This window comes from Adiantum capillus-veneris, chromosome 2 (assembly GCF_014529385.1).
Source record: "Adiantum capillus-veneris isolate H3 chromosome 2, ASM1452938v2, whole genome shotgun sequence".
Lineage (NCBI taxonomy): Eukaryota > Viridiplantae > Streptophyta > Polypodiopsida > Polypodiales > Pteridaceae > Adiantum > Adiantum capillus-veneris.
This window is the reverse complement of record NC_140932.1, coordinates 114,190,883-114,216,840: the sequence shown is the minus strand read 5'-3', so window position 1 is coordinate 114,216,840 and position 25,958 is coordinate 114,190,883. Positions and strand designations below refer to the sequence as shown.

The 25,958-nt window shown below is 40.9% G+C and overlaps 1 protein-coding gene across 1 annotated transcript; it reads left to right on the top strand.

The window, feature by feature from the left end:
- Positions 1 to 1,004: 1,004 nt before the first annotated feature.
- LOC147463417 (uncharacterized) lies at positions 1,005 to 5,866 on the top strand. The gene is made up of 3 exons (XM_086488718.1): positions 1,005 to 2,022; positions 2,348 to 2,419; positions 3,159 to 5,866. Exons 1-3 carry the CDS (start codon positions 1,677 to 1,679, stop codon positions 5,324 to 5,326), a joined length of 2,586 nt encoding a protein of 861 aa, XP_086344844.1. The 5' UTR covers positions 1,005 to 1,676; the 3' UTR covers positions 5,327 to 5,866.
- Positions 5,867 to 25,958: the final 20,092 nt, after the last annotated feature.

The window sequence follows — 25,958 nt, the reverse complement described above, 5'->3', positions numbered from 1 at the left end:
ACATGTACGCCGGGGGGGGGGGGGGGGGGGGGGGGGGGGGGGGGGGTTGTTGTTGTCTTGAGTTTTGAGTTCACATAACCGTGAAGCCAAGCCCATATTGGGTCGTGGTGCATTAGCGAGAAGGGCATAGGGTAAAGGGGCCAGGTTTAGGCCATCGGAGGAACGCATCAAATTGCAAAAGCCCTGCTGCACAGAAATGTGTGTTTAGGGGCGCATTTGGAAGCTCATGGAAGCGGGCACCTACAAGGAAATGTTGGCCGCTAACAGAGCTTGCCTCGCGATGCAGGACAGCATTCAATATTTTTAGTGTAACAAAAAAGGCCGTGAAAAAGAAGCCAATGAAGAGTGGAATTTAAACAGTTATGCCACATCAGCTCGAACCCACGATCTAAGGGCCATGATGCAATCTTTGCCTGCGTTAACCAACCCAACGTTGGCTTCAGCTTGTCCCACAACTGGAGATAATTTACATTATCAAAAGGGGCCGACAGTCTCAGTTCGGGGGGCCGGTTTTTAATTGGCCCCTTTACCCTAGCAAGTTCACACATGCACTAGTTATCTGTCATATCTATACTATTATAAAAGAGGGAGGGATTTGACAACTTTTGCTTCATCCAACAGTGTCTCTTGCAGTTCTGGCGACACAAGGGAGTGAGTGCGCACAATTAGTTAGAGAGAGAGAGAGAGAGAGAGAGAGAGAGAGAGAGGTGGCCAAAGACTGCTGGCCACACTAGTGTAGCTAAAATATGCTGATTCTGGCATAGTTGCGGCAACTACAACTAACAGGGGGAGATCGGTGCCTGCGTGACTGCATCTTAACAGCCAATATTGTATTGTAGAACTCAAAACCTTAATTATCTTGTATTAATGTGGGATGCCGCATTCGCAGAAAGGTGCAAAGTTCAAATATGGGACGTTGGATAAAAAGTAAGAAGGGGTAGATCGAGGCCGTTGAAAGTTGAGTACAAAAGCCGGCACTATCAACGGCATGCGGTCCTCGCTTCCTAGTTCCCGCACATCTCTTCTGAGACCTCGCTCCTCTTCCTCTCTCTCTCTCTCTCACACACACACACGCACGCGCACGCTTCTCGTTAGTCTCTCTAACAAAGACGTGCTCACAGCTCTCTCTCTCCTCGCTCTCTCTCTCTCTCTCTCTCTCTCTCTCTCACTCACACACACACACACACACACCCACGCTCTAAAAACACATGCACAAAGGCTAGCTACACACTCTCTTTCTTCTGGGTCTCGTCCTTCTCTTCTGCACATTGAACATTCCTTCCTTGAAGTTCCTTCCCCCCGTTGAAGATTTTGCAAACTAAACATTGCAACTAACAAATTTCTCTCTCTCTCTCTCTCTCTCTCTCGTCAGTAAAGGAGGACGCCCGCAATCGTTGGTTGCAACACACATCACAGCAACTCAAAGCAGCAAACTAAACATTGATCGCACGAGGGTGGTGCGTGGTCTACTCAGGTGCGCCAAGGCCTCTGCTTTCCCCTGTCCCTTTCTCCCCTTTCTTTTAAGCTTAACACAGAAAAGAAACACACAGAGCCTAGCTGAAGAAACACAATCAGGAAAAAAACCCACAAAAACCTTGTACCTGTTCTTCCGTCGTCAACAGCGGCAGACAGAAAGATAGTCGCAAACCTTGCACAGGATCAGCTACACGAAAGACATGCCCATGTCTACTCCCGAGCCATCCCCACAATCTCTCTCGGAACGCTCTTCGAGTTTCAATCGTGCAGAGTTCCAGAAGCTCATGCGAATCAAAGCAAGCAATACAGATGGCACTGGCGACTTTGAGTCTATCGAAAATCTGACGAGCATAACGTCGTCGGCTCACCATATTCGCCACTCTTCGCTCGATTCTTCACATCCTTCTGCTCTTCATCCCATCAATCTCAACTCCAAATTTGATCACCTGTTCTCCAGTCTGTGGCCAGTTAAAGCCTTCACGAAGGTGTCTGTTGATCAAGCGGGCAAGGGAAGAAGCTTCTTACCGGCTCTAGACAACCAAAAAGGTGTGTGAGCGTGCGTGTGTGCATGCATGTGTGAGTACACTCTTGCTTTTGACATGCATGGAGTATTCTGATGCCATTATTTTGAAGCATGTATGGTCTTGTCATATGGGAAGACGCACACAAGTTCATTATGCATAACAGAGGCTTTTGTATTGAATGGTGCCATAGTCAAAAATTGGTGGTGTATGCTTGTTATTTGTTCTCTCTCACATGTGCATACACGTTTGTCCTAGCCTACAGGCTTGTGAATATGAACACATAGTGGCTGTATATGATGAGAAAATGGATGACCTCTTGCTGATAATGGATGATGTCTTCATAACAGAAGGTGGAGGAGAAACCCAGGAGGAGCTTATTTTGGACCCTCATGAGGCGCTCTTACAGGATGCTCAAGAAGGTACCAGAAATACGTTTTTGTTGATTTTGTGGATGTGAGGTGTGCTTTTATCATCATGTTTTTTGGATCCTTGGATGATATGGCTGTATTTATGCTGCATCATTTGCTCTGTCTTATGAGGTTTTGAGCATGTGCTAGAGCTGTTCAACAAATAATCTGTCATTGAAGATTCGCTTGTTTCTATTGTGCTTTGTACGGTTTGGTTAAGATTTTGTTGAATATTTTCTCTGTAGGATGAGGTTTTGAGCTTGGTACTAGACCTATTCAACAAATAGTCTGTTATTGACAATTTGCTTGTTTTGATTGTGCTTTGTACGCTTTTGATTAGCTTGGTTGGTTGAGTACTTGACCTTTGTGACCTGGGTCATGGGTTTGAGTGCGGCCAGGTGACCCTGTGCGCTCATACGGACGTTTGCTTGATTTTGTTCAGCTTTAGAGCATGAAGACTAGCTACTATTAGATTGGGTTTGAGTTGTCTGCTGCAATGGCTATTTAGTAATTGTATTTGACAATTAGGTTTTTCTTGCCACGATTTATCTATGAAGATCCATTTTTTTTCTACAAAGCAATTTTGTTTATGAAGCTCCTTAAATTCAGCAAGTCGCAGCTATTTTTTGCAAATACTTGATAGTCTGGTCATTCTCTTAATCTACTCACGTTTTGTAGCTCAAGCAGATAAGAAAAGTATGCATGCTTTTTCTGTTTTACTTGTCTGCTTACAACTCTTCGTTCGATGCAGAATCCTTTTCAACATCCATGAGTGCGGAGTCGCCACGTGAAGATCTGGACTTTATTTTGTGGGGAAATGCGGCCTTTTGTCTTTCAGAGGCAACCGTGAGCAGCAAAGCATTGGGTTTGCGCAGACAAACAGAAAAGTCTTTTGGAGAGAACCCGAAAAGGCACCACAATTTTTTGATTGGCAAAAAGAGTCATCAACTGCAGTCAAGTGATGAAAGTCCTTGCTCTCCTGCAAGAAATGGGGGTCGTGTCATCAGTAACAGTGTCAATCAAAATGACCATGTTGTGCTTACAAATACAGATGGGTTAGGCAGCAATACTTTAAAGGAGTCGGTCGTGGGTCAGAATGAAGAGAGCTTGAAGTGCCAATCAAGTGTTGGATCTACCCTCTCTGTTTGCAACCTTCCAACAGAGAGTCATTCACAAATTCAGAAATTGGTAGAATCACCTGTTCAAAAGCCCTTGGTGAGCTCTGAAGCTCAGAGCTGCTGCCTAGATTTTGAGGCAAAAGACATGGAAGCTTCAGCCTCTTCAAACATTAAGAAGCCATCTGATACAATGCAAGAAGAATGCTCAAGCAAAGGGGGAAATGATGATGAAGAGGGGTCAGCAAGCACTTGCAATCAAGAAACCACCCAAATTGGAGATGCGATGGCTTCACAATTGTATAAGGAATCTCCTCAAGATTTCTCATTGGCATCTGAAGAGGTCAAGATAAGGGCCGAGCTTGAGCTAGAGATAGAGAAAGATTTAGAACAAGAAATCAGAACGAAGATCTATCTGCTTAGTAGAAGGCTCGAGGAACTACAGGTGTTAAAAGCCACCAGGCATCCGCAGGAGGAGCAAAGTGAGACTCAAATAGTGGTAGGCCCTTCTATGCCAAGCATTGAGAGAGAGGATTCGATTATGGTGAAGGGTGCAAAAGAAGCACCACGACCTAAATCTCCACCGAACAAATCCCCAAAGATGAGGGCTGTTTTGTTGGAACAAAGCAGAGGCGGGTCTCATGCCGACAGGTTGTTGGTGCGCCCAAGTTCAGCCTCAAGTAAGAGACAGCTGACAACTGTCGAAAAAGATGAGCTTTTGAATCATGCGAACGCTACTCCTTTTGCAAGCTGGAAAAAGTATGCTATGGCATCTGGATGGCCGCTGCACACTAAGGAGAATGTCTCACAGCTCCGTGAAGCTGATGGTGGTCTTCAAAATGTCAAAGTTACAAAGACTCCTATTGAAAGGTTGGCACCTGGGAAACCAAATCTTCTAGCTGAAAGCACAACAATTCTCAAGCAAGAGTATCAGGGTTGGACAGTGAGTGCAAGAGCTAAGAAATTTGATTGGACTCAAACGCTGCGTTCGGATGCAGCTTGCACCCCACAAGTGTCCTTAATGAAAAAGGGAGTTGAACTGGCTTCTCCTTTCTTGCCGCCCAGCAAGGAACCATTGCATGGTAGTGTGTCAAGGACTCTGTTCTCAGAAGAGGGTTTGTCAGCACCACCAAAGAAGACAATATCGAAAACCGAAAGGGGAGATGGCCTCATGACTCCATCAGTGGGATGCTTGAAAAGATCTGCATTTTCTAGCTCTAAGACGTCTGGTGAGTTAGTACCATCGACACCTCGGTTTCGCAATACCAGCTCTGGGCTGCTCACACATGATATCGCTAGCAGATCCATTCCTTCACGACGTGCCACAAGCCAAAAGCTTCCCCTAGGTATTCATACTCCCAGTTCTTTGCACAGGACCCCAGATTTAAGGCAAGCAAGAATTGCAACACCCAGTATTCCACGAGTTCCTCCGCAACAACCTTCTTCTTGTAAACTTGGAAAAACAGAGAAGGCTAGTATGACAGATGCCTTAACTTCGCCAACACTCTCTCTGAAGAATACTTCGCCTACTCATGCTGAGAAGGCAAAGAGATCTGCAAGTGCGCCTCCAAGCATGCCTTCACGCAGTGTAAACTCGAAAGAAAGCAAATCTGCAGTACCAAAGTTACTACCCAACAAGCATGCAGGCTCTTTGCAACAAACAGGAGCTAGCAGAGTAGCAACCTCAGTGAAGTCGGCAACGCCTTCCTCACAAATAAGCAAGGGAAGGATAGGAATGCCGCCGGATGTTGCGAGCAAGAGGTCACTGTCAAAGCCAATGGGAGCAAGGGGAAAGTGGTATTGAAGTAGTGAAACACTTCACTTTAGGTTCTTCCGTCTTCTGAGATTTGTTGATGATGATAGTGCTTATGGGATCAAGGGTATTGTCTCTACTCGATAGATGATAACCGGTATAGCTTTTGCTGCCCACATACAGATAATTAGTGGTTTTCTTAGTGGATGAGACGCAATTCTGCTCTGCGGTACACAGACTCGACTTCGCATTCATGGACTTGAATTGAATGCAGCTAGTGATAATTTCATTATGTTCACAGGCAATCAAAGTCGAGAAATTCAGATACAAGTCTTGACAGTTACTCTGCTAACTATTATTTTACACACATCTAACATAACCTTAGCCAGTAGGTTTCTTTTGGGTTGTGAGCAAGGCTTTACCTCAAAGAAGAGCTTTGCCTTAGTCTTGCCGACTCTTAATGAATAATGGGCACTGCATGCATGCAGTTGGTTATGTGAAGTGCGGGGTATTTTATGATTTGCACTGTCTATTTTTAAGACAGAAAATGAACATTAAATCGAAATTTATGGTTATGGTTTTCTATTGTGATGTTTGTGCTTTTTTTTGGGGGGGAGAAAAGTGGGTTGATAGCCATATTGATTAGCTGAACTCATGTGTTTTGTCTCTCATTTGGAGGATCCCTGAAGTGATTTTTTGTTGAGTGTTTGCGTCCCGTCCCATTGCATATTGGTACCATTCTTTTCTTCTGAGCTGAGTTTTGTTGGAACTTGCTTTTGTGTCTACTATTTTATGATGATAAGGCAAACAAAGAGAACTGTATCTAGCCCTTCTTGGCAGCTTAGCTTAGCCTCTGGTTAGAAATTCAAGATAGCCTGTTGGGAGGATATAGTTTAGTCCCTTAAGACTTGGCTTAAAGGGATGTGTATTTTGAGATGCAGGTTTCTCTCAATTGCTTCATGGATATTTAGAAGGGTTTGGTAGAATAATTGGTAAGAGGCAGTTATGAGCAAACAAGGTAAAGAATCATTCTAAAACAATGCGAGTTGCATTCTTGAACACACATGGCCAGAGGGACCCTTTGGAAGCCCCTTTAGAAGCTTAAAAACCCCCAAAGAAAGTATGGAACTCAAGTGTGGTCTTTGGTTTTGTCGTAACTCAAGTGTGGTCTTTGGTACCTTTCAATCAACATTTATAGATGGTTTCTATCTTTGTGAAAATGTCAGAGAAACCTGTGTGTGTGTGTGTGTGTGTGTGTGTGTGTGTGTGTGTGTGTGTGTGTGTGTGTGTGTGTGTGTGTGAGGGAGAGAGAGAGAGAGAGAGAGAGAGAGAGAGAATGCAAAGGTTAATAATTAGCATTGGTTTTCTTAAGTTCAAGATTTAGTGTTAAAGAAACCGACAATCATTTAAAGGATCGTGACATTGGTTTTCTTAAGTTCAAGATTTAATGATGGTACAAGAAAACCAATGTCATGATCATGACATTGGTTTTCTTAAGTTCAAGATTTAATGATGGTACAAGAAAGTTCAAGATTTAATGATGGTACAAGAAAACCAATGTCATGATCCTTACATTGGTTTTCGTAAGTTCAAGATTTAATGATGGTACAAGAAAACCAATGTCATGATCCTTTAAATCATTGTCGGTTTCTTTAACACTAAATCTTGAACTTAAGGAAACCAATGCTAATTATTAACCTTTGCATTCTTTCAACATCTCTCTCTCTCTCTCTCTCTCTCTCTCTCTCACACACACACACACACACACACACACACACACACACACACACAAATCATGATGTAATTTACAGGTGGAAAACCTCAAAGCAAGGAAAACCCACATGTACAATAGGCGGAGTGTTATGTTGCTCTAAAAGCTAGAAACAATCAAAGAAAATCTTGTAAGCTTCAAGAGATACATCTCCCACATCATAAGCATAATGTAGGGCTTGTCCAAGGGAAAACTTGAAATAAGAGAAAAGGTCAATTTCTAATGCATGAAACATCCGGGAGTAAAAGGTCAATTTCTAATGCATGAAACATCCGGGAGTTGTGTTGATGCAATATGGTCCACATAACCCAAAATCTGACCTAACTAAAAAGATCTTAAACGAAGATTGTGGCGGTTGAATAACTCCAAAAATCCAAAATCGTCTATGAAAGATTCTATGGGAAATGAAGGTGCAAAGCGTTAGCCCTATGACATTGGACACAACGAGCAGAAGCAAGTGTCGTGCATGCAACAAAGTATGAACCGGTAGAGCTCTTACCATGCATCTCCACAAGAAAACACATTCCTTGAGTGGTAAGTGATACTTGTAAATGCGAGTGTTTTTTTTGCCACCACAATTGAGATCTGGAGAGCGACCACAATTGATTTCCATGAGCCACAATCCACGCATCAGATTGCAGCAATACAATCCATCTTAAAATGGTCAAGATGCCAGTCAGAAAGCTAAGAGTCCCCTAATAGTGGAGGCATTGGAGAAACATCTGCAAGTAGTTGTTGAGTTTGTTGCCATAAGCATCGATAATGAGCTCCCAAGTCATAACGAATAGCAGCAATCGGAAAAGAAAGAACCCGTTGTTGAGAAATTTGTGGTCTTGTCAGGAAAGCACCGGGCTTATGGTTGTGAGAGTTTGTGAGAGAACTCAACAAAAACTATATGAAGGAGTTAAACCATAGATGCCATGAAGACTAGGGTTTGGAAAGAAGTGCAATCAAAGAAGACTCACTCTTTCTCTCTTGCACTCACACACACAAAGAAAGAGAATGTCAAAACAATACGGAAATGAAAACATCAAGGCTATGGTCATATCGTATCATGGGTAATATGAAAGGGTTAATAGATGAGTTAATGGCATTCAATCTTGACTGACCAAATAGGCTACGAATTATTCTTTGGAATTGTAGTTTTGTGCTTATCATAATATATATATTTTGTCTAGTGATTGAGATTAATTGTGTGTACAAATCCTCTTGGTTCATAGCAAGATAACTACGCTTACGTCAAAAGAAAAGTTATAGTCTATGAGAGGTAGTATGATGGGATCCGGTGATAGAAGTATTTCATTAAGCTTTTCTGGGCCAAAGAGAAACACTATACGTTGTTGAAAGTGTATTTTTCGGCTAATCCATACTTTAATTCTAATAGATCGTACAGAGTGAAAGCGATAGAAATGATCATCATGTGGGTTATTCATCTAGGATAGTATGTGAGAAATGTAGATATGAGAGAAGTGAAGAGATGAGAAGTTTCCCTCCCAAGCCCTATTCTTGTCCGTAGGCAATAAGGATACTGCGGGGAGAGATGTACTTGTAGCAAGGAGAACCTAAAATTTGTAGAGAGGATGAATTACTAAGAGTAAGAGAGATAGATTTGGTTAAGGAGATGAGATTAGATACATATATATATATATATTTTGGATTAGAGATGAAAATGAAAACAACAAGAAATCAAGAAAACATCAATGTAGAACACATCTTACTTGACAAACCCTTCGGCACCATTATTGATGGAGAGAGAAGAAGAGGGGAGCACTTCACTTTGATTGATACGCCAAGTACAACACCTTTGATTAGAGTTGATCTTCCAAGGATAGCGTACAAGAATGGCTAGTCTTCCTCTAGGAGAAAGTGTAGGCTTGGGCTTATGTTAATGGGGCTAAGTACAATTAGGCATTACTACTCACTCCCTCAAGAATTTCTGTCATCAATGGCTTGAATGCTTGAGTTCTTTTTCAAGGAAGAAGAGGTCTCTTTTTATAGGTGAAGGGAACCTCGAAGGGTTTACACAAGAAGAGAGGAGCCAGTGTGAATAGGAATTGGAAAAGTTAGAAATGAGCTGTCCCTGCATGATGTGGGCAGACTGGGGTCCAGTATTTTGATCATATCTCCTCAACCGTGGCTCCAAATAAAAAAGTAAAAATATGGGCAGAAACTTCAGCTCATTAGCTATGATTTTCATTTTAAAATCATTTTCCAATTCGGATTGGAACCTTGTGTAAAAAATTCATCAAAATAGGGTCCATTTCTGGCAGCAAAAGTCTTCCCGTGGTCCCCTTAGCCTAGACTTTCATTTAATTCCAAAGGACACCTCATGCCATATGAAAGCATGACATTGCTCCTTGAAAAAGTTTTGTAATCATGCTTGCAATAATGCATTAAAATACGTGTATCTTTGAAATCATGCCACCTAGTGTCCCACTAGGATTTGATTCCCTCCTAGTAGCTATTTAAAAAGAAATATAAGAAAAGTATAAAAAACACATAGAATATATATATATTGGAGTTTACCATAGATATAGGATCTAGCTAGGGTGTGAGATGATAATGAGATAGTAGAAATAAAGAATCAATGCTTTTTGCCCCAAGTTAAAGAGGCGGAGCTATTGAGCTTTTCCCATAGTATTTTCTGATGGTAAAGTAAGGATAGGTTACCCTTGAGAAAAATAATAGGATGAGATTAGAAGGCTTATTATCATAATTAAATATGCATATGTACATTATAGGAAAGATAATTATGTATCTAAAAAGTTACAAGATAGATCTTGTAGCATGCGTTCCCACTATGTACGTGTCACAGCACGACATCCACCCCCTCTAAACCTGCACATCCTCCGGTATGTGCCACATTATTTCTTTGTAAGATCAGCCCTCTTGTACATCTTCCTTGCTTTCTTTTGCACTGGATGATTCCAAATCTTCATCTTCACTTTGATCTTTATCTGTGGTTTGCTCTTCTTCCTCATCAACATCTTCTGGATCATTGTCTCCTCTTCTCTTAAACATTTTGATCCTTTTTCCTGCAATGGGAATCTTTACTTTTGTACCATCTAGTTCAGACAAGCTGTAAGTAGCATTTTCTTGCACATGCTTTACAACATACGGTCCAAACCATCTTTTTGAAAACTTACACATGACTGTGTGCTGGTTATCAAGGCTACTATCATACACTAAAACCCAGTCACCTTTGTCAATTGCTTTGCCCCTGAGTCGATGTCGCTTATCAAAGTAGTCCTTGTTTTTCAACCTTGCATTTTTGAGTCGTTCTTTTGCAGCTTCAATGTCTCCAGGTCTTCTCTGTAGTTGCCTTATAAGCAGTGCAAGGAGATCTTCCCTGTTAAGCCCCTCTTGCCAAGGTAGTACATCCCATGTGGGAATTGTATCTTCAATCGGCATCACTGGCTTTTGACCATACATTAGCTCCGCAGGCATGTAGCCAGTTACTGAGCTATGTGTTGTACGATCAGCCCATAAAGCATATGGTAACAGTTTTGGCCACTCACTAACTCTTCCTTCACAAGCCTTGGCCAAAGCTTTGATGATAGGAGAATGCTCTCTTTCACTCTTTCCATTGCCTTTAGGGTTGTAAGCTGTGGTAAGAGAAAGCTTGATTCCTAATCTAGAAAAGAACTCCCTTGCTTCTTCGGCATCCAGCTCACCTTTATCTGCAGTGATCTTTCCCACACAACCATAATGGCAAATCACCTCATCAAGAAGGAATCTGCACACAGATTCTGTGGTTTTAGCTCTTAATGCTCTTCCTTCAACCTGATTAGTTAGGTCTTCTCGTGTAAGAACCAAGTATCTCATCTGCCAGAGTCCTAAAGGCATTGTGACTAGATCCACAACCCATTTATAGTGCAAGGCTAGTGGATATGTAGGGTGCAATCCATCACGATGTCGAACATTTGAATACATTTGACAAGTTACAGATGACTCTACAAACTGAGATACATCTTTATACATACCCTTCCACCAGTATTTTTCTTTCAACTTGGAGAAGGTTTCCCACACACCCCTGTGTCCAGCCCATAGACTCTCATGAAACTCTTGCATGAGCTTTACTTGAGTCTCTTTTTTGCATATAACCCGTTGTGGTGTAGCACCCTTTTGTTTAGGATGCTTCCACAAGTAACCATTCCTCCAAAAGTACCCATATGCTTTCCTGCGTATCCTCTTGAATTCTTGTTCAGACCAATCATCCTGTTTTGTTAGAGTACTCAAGTAGCTTCCAATAAGAAGCCAATCACCTTCATAAAGCTCTTTCAAGAATGACTCAAGTAGATTAGTCATGCAGACATTGTTACCTTTGACATGAGAGATAGAATAGAACTTTGTACCTACATCATCTCCCTCATCAATCATTTGTGACTCATCTTCATACCTTGCCCTTGATAGCATATCTGCCACTGTATTGTCTTTACCTACAATGTGCTTAAACTCGGGATTTAAGGACTTAATGTAGGCAATCCACCGCAACATAGCAATGTCTGGTGTTGAGCAGCTTGTAATCATCCCAAGAAGTGGTAGACAATCTGTTTCTACAACCACACATGCACCAATTAGGTACTCTTTCCCACTTTTCAAGGCTGTAACCATACCCCATAACTCTCTCTTTATTTGTGGATAGTTTCTTTGGCGAGCACTTAGCACCTTTGCTCCAAATCTTACCACATATGTGTGTCCTTCTTTGTCATCTTGCCCTATTGCCCATCCAATCCCTGTAGGACTGGTGTCTACTGTCACAATTACTGGCCTTTGACACTCATAGTCTACCTTTCTCAAAGTTGTTGCTGACCGGAGTAACTCCTTTAGCTTTTTCATGGATTTTACATGTGCTTCTGTCCATTTAAACTTCTGATTCTTTCTAAGCAGCTGATAAAGAGGATCAGCCACATGTGCATAATGTGGAATCCAAATAACATAGAAGACACATGCTCCCAGAAACCTTCTAACCTCAGTGATGCTAGTGCACGTTTCTTTCATTCTTTGGATGGCATCTACCTTTGTTGGACAAGGTTTCCTACCATATGGCCCGCACATGTGCCCCACAATAAGCACTTCATTGACACCAAACATAGACTTTTTCCCTGTCAATGTAAGATTCACTTCTTCCAACCTAGACAAAATTTTATCACAATCATTTATGTGATTTACCACAAATCTGCGATATCCCTTGAGATCCAAAGCTTCATCTTTGTCACTTTCTTCACATCCTTTGATAGGAAAATCATCAATGAAAGGCATTGTGATTTGAGGAATAAAGTCACGTAATACCTTATTCATCCCATTCATCATATGTGCAACCGAGTTGGTTGCTCCCTGTGGCAAGGTACACATCCTTACCAAACCCAAAGGTGTCCTCACGGTTGTCAAGTCTCTGCTTTCGATTGCAAGCTAAAATTGATCATACCCTGAGTAGAGATTCCCCATTGAGTAGATTGCCCTCCCTGCAAATGCCTCTGCAAACTCATCCACAATTGGACGTGTACCTACATTTCTAATTGTCACCTTGTTCACTGGTTGCATATCTTGGATGAAGCATACATAACCATTCTTCTTCGGAACTGTGAACCACCTGTTTGAGTATGGAGCACAAGAAGGATCCAAGATTCCCATTTTGATTTTCTCATTCAGTAGCTCTACTAACTTTGGCAAATGAGCCTTTGGAACCGGAATAGGCCGCAGATTCCAAGGCACATGAGGTATTGTGAAAATTACCATAGGAGCTACAATAGAAGGATCAACACATCCTATCTCATGTGGCTCAAATGCAAAAGCCTCACCATGCTTTGAAAGCATTTCTTTGAAGAACTTTGTCTCCTCCTGTGTTAGAAACTCCTTGCGACCAATCTGCAAGTCTTGGAAAGACTCCTTTGTGAAGGTATGCCCAATCTTTTTAGGATTCCTCAAACTTGGTTGTAAAAAAGCCTGCTCAATCTTTTCCCTGTTGTTGGGTGGTAAGGGTGAAGCTACTAGTTTCACCTTCTTTGCTACACTCTTGTATTTAGTTTCAACATGGACTTCTTGGCCAACTATTTGTCTTTCTTTAACACTAGGTTGGTAACCTAACAGGACATAAAAGTGTCCTTTCAAGGTTTTGAAAAAAACCTCCAAAACCATAGTAGATCCACTCATTTTGTAAAATCCTTTCATGAGGTTATAGTTCAAGGCCTACTACACATGGAAAAAATAAGAAACTTGTAAAATTTCTCATCTTTTGGTCACACCAAGCCTCCAAAGTTGATGGACCAATGCATTTTCATCAAAACAGTCATTTCTTACGTTTTGTTGCATAAAAATAAGATTAGGGATTTTTGTAGGAGTTGAGATAAATTCCCTAGTTAACTTCAATGGGTTGGTGATCAGAACATATGATTGCTTCTCACTCACTATTTTTTGTTTTGCCAAAATAAATAGGTACAAAAAAGTTGAATTTTTACCATTTTGCAAACCTATCATCAAAGTTTCTATAGCCACGCTCAATACAAATAATATATGCGTGTTTTCTTAGTTCCCTGCTGTCCTTTATGTTCACAAGGAGCCATGGAGCATGCCAAAAGAATAATACATCTCTTACCAAGGGGAATCTTGGGGACAAAGATGAAGTGCTAAATACAACAAACATGAAAAAACTGGGTTCAACATTATGAGTTGTAGAATCCGATAGTAACTATTCAATATCTAGCCAAATTTGATCCTTATGACTAGATATGGTTACTACCTACAAAATGCATGTAGTTGTCACAAGAAACTAACAATATTGAAAAAGCTATACTTGATATACTAGAATGTTTTGTTTTCTTCTATAATTCAAAAAATCAACCATCATTGTATACTATGCAAAATAGGGTATTAGGTGCCACAAAACTCAAGGAATATTATCTTATGTTACAATATGCGACCTAGAAAATCAAAAATGCATTTGGATATCATGAAATCGACCAAAAAAATCATAGAAGAGCTAAAATTGGCTAAAAAATAGGATTTGACAATTTTTGTAATTTGGTCATAACTTACAACTTTAATATTTATTTCTCCCTAGAAGCATCAAGACATGTTGAGGACTACTAAAGATAGATTTCTAGTATTATAGAACTCACAAAAAATGAATTCTAGAGTGGTATAGTTGCAAAAAGTTGAAAAAAGCGAAAAACAGGACCCGTTTTTTCACACAGTTTAGGTTGTGAAATGTTGTGCAAGGACAAGGTTAAAGATGGAATTGATATTCCAAAAAAATGTCAAGTTTTTTTCAGCTCACGAGACAACTTTCTAGATAGATAGCACCTCAAAATCCATTTTGAAACTCTTGACATAATTCAAGGAAAATGGTCACTTAACAGGACATAAAAGTGTCCCATTACCAACCTAGTGTTAAAGGCTTCTATTACTTGATACATTTCCATAGAGCAAACTTCCACAACTTCATTTTGAAGATGCAAATTAGACCCCATTATAGCATCAAGCTCACCCATAGTATCTACAAAAGAAACTTGTTCACACAAACCCAAAACATTTTCAGTAGGCTCTAGCAACCTACTCTTTTTCATGCCTATTTGTACATGATGCACATATTGCCTCTCATCTCTTCAAATCTTCAAGTTTTGTAAAACATACTAATCCATTCTTTGTTACCAAGGAGCTCGTTGAAAACGCTTCACCTATTTTTGGATCAGGCGAGACCCTTTTTCTTTCTGTACCACTGCAATCCCGCTTTACAATGGTACTTGGCCAAAACCCATCATTTCTCTATGATCATGAAACTCTTTGCTCACCTTTGGTAGAGGATGTTCTCTGAGGTTGTCACGATTTCTTTCATGGTTCACACAAACTATGAGAAATTGGACAGCTCGTTTACCATCTTTGCTACGTATCCTAGCATATGTTGAACCATCATCCATTACCTTTGTTTCCATTCGAACTCCCACAATGTAGGGCTCTCCAAGGATGAGATGATATAAAGATGTATCCTGTACAAAGAAGTTTTGGTCAATCTTTACATCACCTATTGTTACCTTCACACCTGGACATGCTGCATACAATTCACCGGATGAATTGTTTGCCACTTTTACCATCCAGCCATGATCTGTGTCCCTCGGCCATTTGCACTTGTTGTAGAGACTCTTTGACATTATGTTTATTTCTGAACCATGGTCAATCAAGGCAACAAATGGCTCTTCAAGATCACCTACCTTGACCAAAGTTTCTGTAGTAGCCCTTGCCCAATGACTTCGTGAATAGTAACTCCTAGGAATATCTTCAACTTCTTCATCATCATTTGAGAAATGCACTTGCTTCACTCTCCCACTAGATTGGTAGCATCCTACCACAGCTCCATCATTCTCCTTATTTTGCAGTTGCATCCCTTGTGTCTTTGAGGTTTCCCCTTCAACCTGTGGACGAGAAACTTCAGCAAGGGTTTGCCTCTTCCTCTTGATGATGTCAATGATCTCCTCATGGAATTCATGCTTTGCAATGCCAAGAACTTCTCCCAGAGTAAACTCAATCTTGCTATTCAAGATCCTTTCCTCCAAGACTTTCTTTAAATCTGTAGCAACCTCAATATCAGATTGTAGTTTATAAGTTGGGCCTTTTGTCTTACCTTTCGTTGGATCTTTCTTCTTTCCTGTTGTAGACTCCTCCATGAGTACTTCAGGTGGAGATGCTCCTTGTGTTGAGGGTGTTTGAGAAGGCATTGAGTCGCTTCTTCCCCCACTTCTAGAAGCTCTTTTTGATGGTCCTTCATCAGCATTCTCATGTCTGCGCTTCTCTTCTACAATTGCCTCATTTTGTTGGCATTTTGTAATGTAGGCATGCACTGACAATGAGTCCACTGGATCATTCCATCCTGTTTCTAGACGTATGCAATCACCTGCTTCATGTAGAATATCTTTTTTAAGCTTTCCCTTTTTAGCTAATTGCATGACATTTGGCCAAATTTGACCATGATGGTCAATCACCTCTTCATCACAAAAATGCTCAATTTTTACTCCATAAGTAGCTGCCTCAACTGAAGAGCTAGCACGGTTAGTTGCCATATCTTCAACTAAGGTTTGCATTCCCCCCTTCCCAAAGTTAGTTCTCAAAGGTAGACCTGTCTCTCTTAAGTGAATTTTACCATCCTTAAAAAAGACAACATCTTTTGACAAAGAATCACTAAAATCATCACAATCCCTTCTTACATGGTCTGTACTATCACACCAAATACATCTATTAACAAACCCTTCTTTGGGCTGTTGTCTTTGCCTAGGAAGTGGCCCTGATGGTTGGCCTTTTTCTTCAAGCTTTGCAAACTTCACCATCAAGTCACGCATTCCCTTCACAAGCTCATCTAGCATGGACTCATCAAACTTAGGAGCGATAAAAGTTGGCTTTACCATTTTGTCAGAAGTTGAGGTGGAAGGACTTGTAGTGTTTACTACCATCTTGTCCCTTCTTCTTTGTCGTTTGGCAAGCAGTGAGACAGCACCTTCAACCTCATTCCAGTCGGTCTTTAATCCTTGCTCAGCATCTTTATCTTCAAGAAGAAGCTCCAAATTTTCTTGAAACTCTATACCTGCAGCTTGTAAGAAAAGATCTATCTTCTCTGCATCTAGTGTGGCCCTTTCTGTCCTGGTGAGTTGTGCATAGCGCCGCTCAAATTCCCTAAGTAGCTCTGTTATTGATAGTCCTTGCTTTGGCTTGACTACCCATTCTAAGAATGTCCTTTTGGTCACTCTCTCAGAGTCCTCCATGAAATATTCCTCCTGTAAAGCTACTTTGAGTTCTTCCCAATTTCGCCCATGTCCATCTTTAATTACCCTAACATGCTCTCTAATTTCTGGAGCAACAACTAGCTCAAAGCTTTGAATCATCTCACCTTCTGACACGCGATGCAGCTCCATCTCCTTCACATACTCACGTAAGTACTTGGTTACATCTTTGCCATTGAACTGATCCATTCTATTGACGACTGCTTGTATGGCCTTCGTTGCTGAAATCTCCCTTCTTTCAATGGCATGTTGTTGTTGCATGAACATTGCAAATGCTTGAAACATTTGCATTGTTGCTGGGTCAAAATGCATACCCTGTTGCTCAACATGATCACTCATGGTTATCCACAAAATCTCACCCTGGCAGTTTCACGTCGGGTTCACCAAAAATATGTCGAGAAATTTGCGGTCTTGCCAAGAAAGCACCGGGCTTATGGCTGTGAGAGTTTGTGAGAGAACTCAACAAAAACTATATGAAGGAGTTAAACCATAGATGCCATGAAGACTAGGGTTTGGAAAGAAGTGCAATCAAAGAAGACTCACTCTTTCTCTCTTGCACTCACACACACAAAGAAAGAACACAAAAGAGAATGTCAAAACAATACGGAAATGAAAACATCAAGGCTATGGTCATATCGTATCATGGGTAATATGAAAGGGTTAATAGATGAGTTAATGGCATTCAATCTTGACTGACCAAATAGGCTACGAATTGTTCTTTGGAATTGTAATTTTGTGCTTACCATAATATATATATTTTGTCTAGTGATTGGGATTAATTGTGTGTACAAATCCTCTTGGTTCATAGCAAGATAACTACGCTTACGTCAAAAGAAAAGTTATAGTCTATGAGAGGTAGTATGATGGGATCCGGTGATAGAAGTATTTCATTAAGCCTTTCTGGGCCAAAGAGAAACACTATACGTTGTTGAAAGTGTATTTTTCGGCTAATCCATACTTTAATTCTAATAGATCGTACAGAGTAAAAACGATAGAAATGATCATCATGTGGGTTATTCATCTAGGATAGTATGTGAGAAATGTAGATATGAGAGAAGTGAAGAGATGAGAAGTTTCCCTCCCAAGCCCTATTCTTGTCCGTAGGCAATAAGGATACTGTGGGGAGAGATGTACCTGTAGCAAGGAGAACCTAAAATTTGTAGAGAGGATGAATTACTAAGAGTGAGAGAGATAGGTTTGGTTAAGGAGATGAGATTAGATACATATATATATATATTTTGGATTAGAGATGAAAATGAAAACAACAAGAAATCAAGGAAACATCAATGTAGAACATATCTTACTTGACAAACACTTCGGCACCGTTATTGATGGAGAGAGAAGAAGAGGGGAGCACTCCACTTTGATTGATACGCCAAGTACAACACCTTCTTTGATTAGAGTTGATCTTCCAAGGATAGCGTACAAGAATGGCTAGTCTTCCTCTAGGAGAAAGTGTAGGCTTGGGCTTATGTTAATGGGGCTAAGTACAATTAGGCATTACTACTCACTCCCTCAAGAATTCCTCTCATCAATGGCTTGAATGCTCGAGTTCTTTTTCAAGGAAGAAGAGGTCCCCTTTTATAGGTGAAGGGAACCCCGAAGGGTTTACACAAGAAGAGAGGAGCCAGTGTGAATAGGAATTGGAAAAGTTAGAAATGAGCTGTCCCTGCATGATGTGGGCAGACTGGGGTCCAGTATTTTGATCATATCTCCTCAACCGTGGCTCCAAATAAAAAAGTAAAAATATGGGCAGAAACTTCAGCTCATTAGCTACGATTTTCATTTTAAAATCATTTTCCAATTCGGATTGGAACCTTGTGTAAAAAATTCATCAAAATAGGGTCCATTTCTGGCAGCAAAAGTCTTCCCGTGGTCCCCTTAGCTTAGACTTTCATTTAATTCCAAAGGACACCTCATGCCATATGAAAGCATGACATTGCTCCTTGACAAAGTTTTGTAATCATGCTTGCAATAATGCATTAAAATACGTGTATCTTTGAAATCATGCCACCTAGTGTCCCACTAGGATTTGATTCCCTCCTAGTAGCTATTTAAAAAGAAATATAAGAAAAGTATAAAAAATACATAGAATATATATATATTGGAGTTTCCCCTAGATATAGGATCTAGCTAGGGTGTGAGATGATAATGAGATAGTAGAAATAAAGAATCAATGCTTTTTGCCCCAAGTTAAAGAGTTGGAGCTATTGAGCTTTTCCCATAGTATTTTCTGATGGTAAAGTAAGGATAGGTTACCCTTGAGAAAAATAATAGGATGAGATAGAAGGCTTATTATTATACTTAAATATGCATATGTACATTATAGGAAAGATAATTATGTATCTAAAAAGTTACAAGATAGATCTTGTAGCATGCGTTCCCACTATGTTCGTGTCACAGCATGACACCGTCTTGCACTATCCACCATTTGATCAACCTAGCAGATCCCTTTTTGCGAAAGAAAGTAAGCTTGTCAAGGAGAACACTGAACCAACGTAAGACAGAATTCTTTGCTCCAATGAATGCTCTCCAATCAAAGTGAATTTCTTGGAGGAGATTGACGATCGTGCCAGTATAAGTGCAAGTTGACAACCTTCCAATCCACGACAAGAGACAAAGTGAGGGGACATCCCGGAATATGTCCATCCAACTGCACAAAAATGACATCCCAATATGAAGGATGCCAATGACCAAGCGATAGTGTGACAATGCCATCACATAAATTTGAAACCATGAGCATCCATGACTATCAATGATCCATCAGCATAGGCAAAAGCATAGCTTTTTAAGCCAAAACGTACTGACGTAAATCCAAAATACTCTCTCTCTCTCTCTCTCTCACACACACACACACACACACACACACACACACACAAATATATATTTAAATACTATCCTTAATCCTTATTGTTCATTTATTAAAATTATAGAAGGTAGTGAAAGACCCAAAGCCTCTATGGGTGATGATCGGCATTTTTCCCATCCCTGCCCTCTCTATTATTAAGTTCTTTTTGGGCTCGTTTTTGGATTTATTCTTTAATCCACTGCTCTTCATGCTAATTGAAGTTGATTAGTGTGTATTGAGTTGCATTTGCATTGGTGATAGTCCGGTTACGACCGCGGGTGCATTTATTCTTTAAGCCACTATCCTTCATGCTAAGTGAAGTTGATTAATGTGTGCATTAAGTTGCATTTGCATTGGTGTTATTTCGGATATGGCCACTGTTGCATTTTTGAAGTTCCTCTATTGGAAGTCTCGGTAACAAAGTGGAGAAACACACCTGTGTGTATGTGTAATCACTGTCATTAGCTTTCAATTGAGCCCATCCACACACACTTTAGGTCAAGCACCGCCAATCAAGCCTTTGATTAAATTTCAAGCTTTTGAGCTCGATACTATGGTCTTCCGACAACAAAGTAGAAACTTGTGTGTGTTTGTGTGCGTGCACGCTTGAGGGCATTTGATGTCCAAGTTTTTTTTTGGTGGAAGAAAAGCTTGAAAAGTCTTTAAAAGATCTTCAAAAGCGTGATAAAGCCCCCTACTATAGGGCCTTTTGACTTTTTCAAAAGGACACAAGGGCCACATTTCATTTTGGGCATCGGAATCAAAGCCAAGTGCAAGTTGTCTCTTTTGGAGCTTTCAGGTACGTGAATGGAGATAGTCGACTCCTCCCCGACGATCGATTTTGTTGGTTTTTCCCTTGTATACAGTGACCGCAATGGACCGCTTGGCGGATCTCACACCTGCACTCAACTTCTTTCAAGGATCTTTTGAGTCCGCCCTTAAAGGGTGGATCCCTAGGGACCTTGCCTTGAGCCCTTACTAAGAGACCCTTCCCCATGCTAAAAAGCCAAAAGCCCCTTCCTGCAGTCAAGCTTCCTGAGGAGTCAAGCCATCCAAAGTCTTAAAGTGGACACCCTTTGCTTTGCTTAAGGATTGGCCAAAAATCCCTAAGGTAGCACTGCCTTTCAACTTGAAAGGGGAGTTTATACTGCTGAAAGCCTTAATCTCTAAGGTAGCACTGCTCCTCAACTTTAAAGGGGAGTTCTTTGTAGGGAAATGTTGCTGATATATTTTTCTTCAAGCATGAGTGATATGTATGCACTATCCAATCTCAAGATTACCAAGAAACCTAGTAGCACCAAGCCATGCATTTGCACAAAGTTTTTTCACACTTGTACAAAATTTGCATCCACTTTTGCATAGAACCAAGACATGATAAATTTTGGCTCAACAATGATGATGAATGTACAGGGATTTCAGACACTACCAAATATCAGTGAGAATGTCCCATTGATTTGCATGATATGAGTCATAAGGTGAATAAAATAAAACTCCGCATGAAGAAACCACCATAAAAAGGAAGATAATGAAGCAATGACAAATGAAGAAGAAGACAACATTAATTACTACAAATAAAGGACATAATCTCAATGAATGAACAATTGATGTACTCTAGATTTGAACTTAGGAATAATAAGTGATCAACTTGTGAACCATGATCTGCAAGAGAATTAGCCATGATGTATCATTGAATCACAAAACCCTAAATAAACCAATTTGTTTAGGATTACCATGACTAATCTTAAGGGAGAGCACCTCATGAACCATGAGCTAATGAATCCATAAGAGAATCTGTTGGGTTGGTAAAGTCCAATGTGCCGTGCCTATTGTTTGGATTAAAGCCCAAGTGCCCTCTTATACGGATATGGCCGGCCGCCCGCCTAACTCGCTTATCACTAACTCTTTGTATATACTCACTTATACTTGTGTGAATAATAAGATTTGGGAGATAACCCTTCAGCAAATTCTCTGCGTACTGTGTAAGCTCTCTGTCAGTGTATCTGTGTGTGTGTGTGCGCGTGTGTGTGTGTCTGTGAGTCGATCTAAGCTCCGCTCCGCGACTTCAATTGGTATCAGAGCAAGGTTCAATGCGGTTTTGCGTAATCGTGCGCACGCGTGTGTGTCTGTGAGGCGATCTAAGCTCCGCTCCGAGACTTCAATTGGTATCAGAGCAAGGTTCAATGCGGTTTCACGTAATCGTGCGCGCGCGCACTTTTCAGGCAGATTCTGGATCCAGAGCTTGGAAATTCATACTCGGCGTTCCGAGTATTTCTAGCAGATGACCTGCGGTTTTACCCCCCTTTCGAAGCTTTATGCCCTCAGAATTCCATTCTGAGCACTACATCAAAAGATAGGTTTCAGCCGCAAAGAAACCCGTCTTGTGTAGATTGGCAAGCAGGAGGTGGTCGGCATCAATATTGGCATCGACATACATCACTCATTAGTCTTCAAAGCATCATCTATAGACCAGGTACACATATATATCATTAGATATATATATTATAGTATGCAGTGCTACTTCTTGTGCTTGCTAGGTTCCAGGGGAGGTGTGGCCGTACGACGGCTTGACACCACTAGCATGTATTGCAGATTGATGTACTGTGATTGTGGGTTTGCTAGTTGTGAGTCACGCTAGCTAGCAGACAGATCGCCGCAGCGGTCATAGGACAGTGATTGGTCTATTGTAGGATGTATGCTAGTTCTGGGCAGTTTGCTGAGCCATCTGAGAGGGTCGTGTGTGAGGTTTTTTGAAGCCAAGAACTGGGGGCTAGGTTAGCCAGTGTGAGGTGGATTAGGTTGATGGAGTTCCCCTCTACACGCATCCTCTTCGACGACTTTTATCCCATAGGATGTATGACTTTGTGTAGACACTGGATTGCATCTTATGAGTCAGGCCATTGAGGCATTGTTCAGGTTCAGTCTTGAGACAGATACAGGTTCTGTGATCACCTTGACACGAGACAATGTATGCTTACAAGATAGCATATTACATAGATTTTTAGATTTGTCATTGGTCAGCTATTTATGGTTGTTTTTGAGCTATCTTTTGGTTTCCAGAGCTTAGTTTACAGGGGAGACTCTGTCAAAATTTTTCAAAATACTGACAGTTCTTGAGGAGAGGTGTTCAGCTTGTTGTTTACAGCTTGTTTATTGTGTATAAAGGCCAGTTTACAGGGGAAACTCTGCTGGATTTTTCCCAGAAGTAAACAGTTTGGCAGATATGGCATCTTCTCAAAGTGAGACTCTTTACAACATAAAGAAGCTAGATGGCACAAAGTTTCCATTATGGAAGAAGCAGATTTGGCAGGTTTTGGTGCAGAAAAAACAAGTGAAGCCACTGAAGCTCAAAGGGGAGAGACCAGAAGGTATGGCTGAAGATGAGTGGGAAGAGCTTGACGAGTTAGCTTGTTCCACAATCATGTTGAGACTGGCAAAATTTTTTTACTTCAACGTAGCAGAAGAGACTACAGCGTATGGTGTATGGCAAAAGCTATGTGGTATGTACGCTATAATTTTCAGCTAGTTAACAGCACAGGAGATAGTCTTTCCAGATTCAGTGAAGGCTATGTTTCTCTTAATCACTTTGCCAGACAGTTGGGATACTTTTTGCACGGCATTAAGTAATTTTGTTGCGCCAGAAGGTCTTACAAGTGCCAATGTAGAAGGTAGCTTGCTTACAGAGGAAGTGAACAGGAAGAACATTGACAAAGGCAAAGGCAATAGTGCTTTGCTTGTTCGAGGGAGACAACAGTCTAAAGAGAAGAAGGGTAAGAAGACACAAAACCAAAGTAAGTCTCGTGACTCGAAGTTAAAGGATGACATAGAATGCTACCATTGTGGCAAGAAGGGTCATATGAAGAGAAACTGTATGAAGTGGAAACAAGAAAAAGGCAAAACAAAGAGTTCTGAGCAAGATGAAAAGAAGAGTTCAGTGAAGATTGAAGAGGTGAATGTCACAGGATCTGGTTCAGACAGTGATTCTGGTATAACAGCTGGTGACATCTTCCTCACAAGCAATTTTGATTCTGTTTTCTTGACTGTAGAGGATGGACATGCTATGAGTGATTGGATTATCGACTCAGGGGCATCTTTACATGTTTCTCCGCACAAAGAGTGGTTTACATCATATGTGGCTACTAAAGATTATGTCAAACTTGGCAATGAGCAGGTTTGTGACGTACTTGGAGTGTGAGATGTGCAGTTAAAATTTCAAAATGGTTCTTCTTTATTGCTCAAGAATGTCAGACATGTTTCAACAATTCGAAAGAGCTTGATCAGTATAGGGAAGTTGGATGATGCGGGTTATTTGTCAGTCTTTGAAAACAATGCTTGGAAGATCTCCAAAGGTTCAATGATTATAGCACATGGCAGCAAGTCAGGAACTCTGACACTTTACATGTTTCAGAGGTCAAAAACCATGTAATTAATGTGATTGAGTAGCCAAGTGTATCACTCTGGCATCGTAGGCTGGGACATATGTCAATGAAGGGAATGGACATATTGTCTCATTCTGGTTATTTTCCTGGTTTCTCATTTCATAATTTTGAGTTTTGTGAGCATTGTGTTTATGGTAAGCAAATACAGGAATCGCATAGATAAAAGGGAAACCATAAGGATGAACAGTTAGCTCTTGTACTCAGTGACTTATGCGGACCAATGCCTAGTTTGTCGCTAGGGGGAGTAGCGTACTTTTGTACCTTTATAGACGACTATTTTTGCAGAGTATGGGTTTACTTCTTGAAGCACAAGGATGAGGTGCTCAAGGTCTTTAAGAAATTCTTTCAACTTGTGGAGAATCAGAGTGGTCAGAAGCTGAGATGCTTAAGGACAGACAATGGTGGAGAGTACGTTTCCAAGGCTTTCCAAGACTTTTGTGAAGCAAAAGGGATAAAGCGAGAACTTACTGCACCATACAATCCTTCAAAAAATGGAGTTTCAAAACGTATGAATAGAACCATACAAGAGAAGGTCAGAAGCATGTTGTCAAATGCGAAGTTGCCTGATGGATTTTGGACGGAAGCAGTGGCTACAACAGTCCATTTGATCAACAAGTCTCCTAGTAGGGTTCTGGATAAGAGTGAAGTGGCCGAGATGCTATGGACATGCAAGGCACCTTCGTATAACCATCTCAGAGTCTTTGGTTGTGAAGCTTATAGCCATATTCCTAAGGAGTTCAGGAATAAGTTAGAACCGAAGAGCAAGAAGTGTATATTTCTTGGCTACAGAGAATCGGGCCAGATGGGTTACCGGCTTTGGGATCCTGAGTCCAGAAAAGTTATTCGTAGCAATGATGTGCATTTCAATGAAGCCAAGTTTCACGCTAAGCCAGAGAAGATAGAGGAGATCAGAAGAGTTGTCTTCAGGGAAGATGGACCTAGTGCTAGCACATTAAGACAGCATGGTCAAGCTCAGGAACAGCCTATAGTGGTTAGAGAGGCAGAATCAGTTGTGGTGAGACGTTCTGAGCGTGTCTCCAAACCACCTGATCATTATGTTCCACCTCTAAATTATGTCATGCTCACGGATTGCGGAGAACCATCTTGTTACAAGGAGGCATTGCAAGTGGTTGACTCAAAAAAATGGCAGTTGGCCATGCAATCAGAGATGACGGCTCTGCATAAGAATCAAACGTGGGATTTGGTTCACTTGCCAGAGGGCAAGAAATCTCTACCTTGTAAGTGGGTTTATAGGTATAAGCTCTCCTCATGATGGACAAGCAAAATACAAAGCACGATTGGTTGCTAAGGGTTTTAAGCAAGAACACGGAATAGATTTTGATGAAGTCTTTTCACAGTTGTCAAGATGACAACATTGAGAAGTTTTCTTGCTTTGGTTGCCAAACATGATCTGCATTTACATCAGATGGATGTGAAAATGGCATTTCTTCATGGAGATTTGCATGAGGAGGTTTATATGCAGCAGCCAGAAGGGTATGTTGAGAAAGGCAAAGAGAAATTGGTATGTCATTTGAGAAAAAGTCTCTATGGCAAAAAGAAGTTTCACCAATTTATGCTTTCTCAAGGATACAAGAGAAGTGAGACAGATCATTGCCTATATACTCGACAAGCTAAGGATGGTAGTGATAGCCGTTTTTTTGGCTCTCTGTAATTGCCATAGTGAGTTATCTCACCCTATCAAATCACTCAAACACTGTGGTTACCCTCACCTTTTCACTGTATATAGGTGCGTGTGAGTTAGGGGACTTTTCCCATATCTCCTTACTGAAATAAAAAACCCTCAATTAGCTAGTCATTGGGCTAGTTGAGCCAAAAAAATAAAAAATATAAGTATATTATG